Raw genomic sequence first — 6,000 nt, forward strand, 5'->3', positions numbered from 1 at the left:
ACCAAAAACAGTAACAAGTCTCAAATGGAGACGTTACTGGTGCCTGCTCGAGCAAATCGATGAGCAATGGGATGACAGTGAACTGAGTTTCAAAGGTCCTTTAGAGAAGGCCTACATGATACCCTAAGGAACACCCTAAGAAAAGCACAGAGAGATAAAGTAATCTGATAGGTGATCAACCAATAAAATTCCCTGATAGTATTTATGATTCCTTGTAGCTCTGTCAGGCTGATTTGTCCAATGTGTATGTTGGGCAGAGCATATAGAGCAGAAAAAGCTGAGAGAAGATGAGAAAGAGAAGTAATGCGGAGGAGGAGTCAGGGGCCTGAGTGCACCGGTGATGTGGGAGAGTGGTATACTTATATATCCACAGCACAGAGTCAACAACCCTGAAAAGGTGAAATCTAAACAACAGTGAACTTTGAAATGTGCCTACCAAGGTGGCAGGGTGGGGTGTGACATGGCGGGAGGGAGGGAGGGAGCATGGAAACACAGTTTGAGGAGAGTTAACAGTGCTGGCAAAACTAGTGTTAGAATATTGTATGCCTAAGACTCAACTATCAATAACTTTGTATATCACAGTTCTTCAATTAATTTTTTTCTTTTAATTTAGAAAGCCAAAGCAGAGATAAAAGTAACTCAGGGACAAACACTATCCCAATTTAACAGCATTTGAATCCTCAAAATGAAACACTCACAAACTTGAAAAATATGGAATGAATGCCAATAGTAAATATCACCACCCTAATTCCACAATTAGATTTGGGACATTAGGTAAGTGATTTAAATGAAGTTTATTTCTTTATATTTAAAAAATTAAGTGTTAAAGATTAGGGGTGGGGATACCAGGAGCACTCACCCTGCACGAGGGAGGCCCTAGGTTTGCTTTCAGCAAAATCAAAATTACTGACAGTAGTAATCAACTGTAATAAAATATGAACATTTTATACTCCCACTGAATGAGTACAAAATTCTCGCCGAAGTTCACTAATACATCAGTCTTTGCACAACATCATCATCAGAAGAGAGTGCTTAAAGAAGTATAGATTCTGGACACTTAGTCAACGCAATGATGACAGGCTTCAATTTATGTAATGCCACCAGTTTTAAACATAACACATTAGATATTTATCCCTCTGACTCTGTGACTACTCTCACTGCATCAGACTTCAACAGTTTTCTGACAGGCATCACCTGGCAAAATAAACGGCTTTCATACAAACTGTAGCCATCTTACAATGAGGAAGCTTGGTATGTTATTATTCCCCTTTTCTCCCTATTTTTCAGTTTGAACCTGAGTCTACAACTAGCTTTGCCAAGTAAAAGCCAGTCTTTAAGATAACTAAGGGTCCTGACATGCCAAGCTTATTACCCATGATTTTGCTATTTAAAGAAAATATTAAAACATATTAAAACAACCTCTGAACCCACAACAGGCTAACAATCAGTTTCCAACAAAGCACTGCTTTGGTTTATTCATTTCTGCTGCTCACCATAAGGAGTAACTGCACGGTCAAAACTAATAACAAATAAAGTGACTATTTCAGTGACTATTTCTTTTCTTTTGATAGAATCACCCATGTGATAAATATTTATTTCTTTTTATTATACTATACTCTCAAAAAATATTTTTTGTTTTCTACAAAGGTTATGATATCATAAAAATGTCGAATGCATCTGGTTTGAGAATCCAATTCTTCCTTCACATATTTCTGCATCTGTTCACAAAAATTTCTTTGACTTCAAAGCAAGCTTTTCAAGCGAAAAAGGAGATACATGCAGGAAAAGTGGCCATAAATTTTTAGTAGTCCTTTTCTTGGGCCATTTTAATAACAGCACTGTGGGGAACTATCTCTTTTAGAAACTTAAAGAATCACAGATGATACTAACAACTATGTATTTATAAGGAAATCAATGCTTTAAAAACTTTCTTTGGACTGAAAGTGCTATATCTTCCATTTAAACCATGTGAAAAAAAAACCAGAAAGCTTAAAGAAGAAAAATCATTTCCAATCTATTATTTAGAAAGACCAAAGCAAAACAAAAAATTTTAGAACGGTAACTTCCTGGCTGCCAGTCTTTTTTTCTCTGCATAAATTATACATTTATTTACAAATGTACTTCAATTACATCATGAATACAATTTTGCAAAATTTCTGTTAGTTTAAAAAAACCCATTAGTTCTTATAGTTATTAGTTCTTATAGCTCTGCATAGTTCTACATATTACTAAAAACTATATGTATATTATACATCTTTTTTAAAATGCTCTCATTTTTTTTTTTGATTTTTGGGTCACACCTGGCGATGCACAGGGGTTCCTCCTGGCTCTGCACTCAGGAATTACTCCTGGCAGTGCTCAGGGGACCATATGGGATGCTGGGATTTGAACCCGGGTCGGCTGCGTGCAAGGCAAACGCCCTACCCACTATGCTATCACTCCAGCCCCAAAAATGCTCTCATTTTTTATTCTTACTCTACTTAAAGTGAAACTGAAGACTTGGTTTGTTCTGGAAATTTTGTATCTTGTAATGATAGACTAGTAGCTGATTAACTTTAAGATAATAATGTTCATAAATGCCACTGAACAATAAGAGGGTTAATAATTTTTCTTTCATTGATAGTGATTTCGTGGGCTTGAGTTCTATGGGTTTTTTTTCCCCTCTCTGTGATTCCCTAACTTTCATGACATACACAATTCTTATTTTGAAATGAAAGTCTGGGTCAAAGGCTTTGTTACTTGGGTAAAATACATTTTAATATACTATTGTTAACTCTAAGTGTAGTAATAGATCAGTTTCAGTTCCAAAGAATAAAATCCTCAAATGTCAAATGGGAGGAGTGTTTGATGAATTTACCTAATTTTTAAATAGAATTTATAATAACTGATCTAATTTTGAATCCATTCTTACCTAAAACTGCCATCTGAAATTTAAAATAATATTTGAACATATGTTTTGTTGACAGAGCTTTCTAGTACCAAATGCCCTTTAACCATACAAGAATCATGTGAGGCCCAAACCAATGAACTATACCTAGAGAAACAGAAGTAATTTAAGAGACAATTAGAAAAATACGTGGAACTTAAAATCTTGGGTGCATAATTAATCTCTTTGGCTTCACTTTACTTTTTCAAAGGTTGATGGAACATTAATGTGCAAGTGAGTCCACAAGTAACTGGTATATCATACAGCTAGCAAATGACAAATACTTAGACCTCTGGTTCACTTACAGTCTAGTGTTCTTTCCAATACCTCAGTTATGACACAAACTTTGCACACTTATACATTATGAAAATTATTATGCAAAACCTCCAGGAAACCACTTAATAACCAGAGCCTCAAATTTCTATCTAGTTTCCAAAATATATATATTTCCTAAAAGATGTAGGCAAAGTGCCTAAAACTGAAATTACACTTGGAAGATGTTTAGTAAATATTTGAAAAATACATAAATCCTGCAGAACACCATATATATGTGTATACAGATGAGTATATATATATATATATATATGTATTGTCATGAGGGTAAAATTCTTAAATCGAATGGATTGATGGTGATAGGTACCATGCTACCAGCACGACAGGAGTATGGATAACAGTAGTGCTGGCGGGAACAGAATAGGACGACGATGGAGCCTGGAAGCTTCCTAGGATTCCTTCACAACGCCTGCTGCATACTGTTACTCTGCAGCTCTAAGAAGGAACCCGGGAGGAAGGTGTAAAGACACTCTCTCAAGGGCCACCGACTTAAACCAGTGCAGTGCTAACACGACGTCTTTTCCGACCCCTCCTCCTGCCCCCGGCTTGCAGTTGGATCAAAGGGGCCCAAAGCAACCACCGCGAGAAGCCCAGCGGCCAGGGCAAGCACGACCTGGTCTTAGAGAAGCCCGGCCGGCGCGGCATCTCCCGTTGCCCGGCGACAGTTGCCTTACCAACGCCCGGGCGGGAGGCGGCCCGCGGTGGGACCACGCCCCGCCCGCCGCGCGCTACGTCACGACGCGCTCCGCAGCGGCGCCGCGCACCGAGGAGGGCAGTCCGGGACGCGGCGCCGACTCCCCGCAGGGCAAGAGGCGCGGGAAGCCAGGGCAGGGCAGGGCAAGAGGACGAGGAGTACCTGGCGGGGTGGGAAGCCGGACCGGGAAGAGCCAGCCTCGGGGGCCTGGGGGGCGCGAGCAGCTGCGGGGCACTCGTGAAGTGCCCGGATGAAGCGCCAGCACCCACGCGCCTTCCGCATTGAGCGCAGCGCCATGTTGGGAAGGGCGGAGTCGGCCCGCCCGGAGTGACGTCGGTGCCCGCCCCACTTCCGCCCACGGGCCGGAGGGCGCATGTCTGGGGCGGGCGCCTGGGCCCGGGCTCTGCAAAGGACCGGCGGTGAGCGTCAGCGCCTTACGTGGGGGGCCGGGGGGGTGGGGGAACACTCCCCTTGGGGGATGGTGTCAGCGCTTTGGGCTGGAAGAAAGTCAAGGAAATGTGCCTTCGATTCCTGGACATTCAGAATCACCTTTTTCTTTCCTTTTGAGTTTTTATTTATTTTTAAAAATAGAATCAGGGAGCTTTCCTAACGTTTGTGGGTGGAGCCCCCCAGACCTGTGGCTCCCAGACGTTTGCTCGGTTCTCTTCTGCCAGCTAGTGAAGGTGCAGAGAGACATCGTGCATGGGAAAGGTGTGGCACTCCGAGGGCGGTAGCAGACCTTTAAAATAAAATGTAATCTGTATTTTAAAAATCGGATCCCAGTGAGATACTCAGCTCGTGATTGGGTTTCAGTCTTACGGTGTCCCAACACCCGCCCCCTCCCCAGAGCAGTGCTCCACCACCAGTGTCCCCAGTTGCCCTCCCTAGCCCCCCCCCCCCGTGATAAGCACCTCTTTCCCCTCTTTCTGGGGTCTCTCCCTCCCTCCCTCTCTCTCTCTCTCTCTCTCTCTCTCTCTCTCTCTCTCTCTCTCTCTCTCTCTCTCTCTCTCACACACACACACACACACACACAATGCAGATACTTAAAGGTTATGTATATACCTTTATACATATACACAATACATAACATATACACAATATATATACAGCAAATCTTTGTAGTCGCATGGATAAGGCCCACTGGAGAACATAAGAGAAGAAATTGGTTTGTTTGCGGGTGAATTTATGAGAAGAGATAACATGATATTCCCAACTCCTGATAATGCATACTCAAAGCTCCCAGATAAGATTCTTATCAATAAAAGATAACCTACCGGAAGGCTTTTGTCAATTCCTTTATGTATTTTGTTGTGTTTTTATCCGTTTGACAAATATTAAAGATTACCACATTTCCACAGGGAAAAGTAGGGGATTAATGGAATAAGAAATGCCAGATCTCTTAAGAAACTGAAATGTAACAGCTGGATGAGAAAAGGAAAAAACAGAAACCTAAAATTAGAACCATACAGTGAAAGCTCTAAAAGGATAAAAAATCATGGGAAATTCAAAGCATGATCCATGCAATATAGAAATAAACAGGGAAGGAATTTTAGAGATGAAGGCAAAAATTGGCAACCATGGAAGTCAAGCCTCATTCTTCAACAAAATTTATCGGTTTGGTTTTGTTTCTTGTATTTGAGGTATTTTACTACTTCCAAATGTGATGCCACAAGGTTGATCATGGATCTGGAGCTCAGTGAACTGACTGCACAACAGATGGTAATTGAAATAAATTTTTGAGACCATCAGGTAGAATTTATGAAATGAAACTAATTCGAGAATATAAGTTTAAAAGTGATTTTAAAACACCAAAAATGTAGTGTTACTGAGACCCAGGAAAGATCAGCAGAAACCGTGACTGAGCTTGATAAAGATGGACATTATCTTGAAAACATGCAGTTTTACAAATACTTAAAAAGTTGTGTACTGGTAGAAAAGTATGAAAAAACAATTTTCCACAAATGTTGGTATGTAGATTCACTTACTCTTACAGATGAGCAAGATTATTCTTCTGAAATCCTCGGGCACATTTATAGTAAGGTAAAGC

General features: G+C 40.9%; 1 protein-coding gene across 3 annotated transcripts in view; it reads right to left on the reverse strand.

Moving 5' to 3' along the window:
• The window catches only part of WARS2 (tryptophanyl tRNA synthetase 2, mitochondrial), a 112,126-nt gene extending 107,759 nt beyond the window's left edge, over positions 1–4,367 (reverse strand). For all 3 annotated transcript variants that reach the window (XM_055133810.1, XM_055133811.1, XM_055133809.1), the window contains exon 1: positions 4,116–4,367. In XM_055133810.1, coding sequence (XP_054989785.1) covers positions 4,116–4,328 — 213 coding nt within the window. In that variant the 5' untranslated portion in view covers positions 4,329–4,367. The remainder of the gene's footprint in view (positions 1–4,115) is intronic.
• Positions 4,368–6,000: the final 1,633 nt, after the last annotated feature.

Source organism: Sorex araneus, chromosome 3 (genome assembly GCF_027595985.1).
Source record: "Sorex araneus isolate mSorAra2 chromosome 3, mSorAra2.pri, whole genome shotgun sequence".
Taxonomy (NCBI): Eukaryota; Metazoa; Chordata; class Mammalia; order Eulipotyphla; family Soricidae; genus Sorex; species Sorex araneus.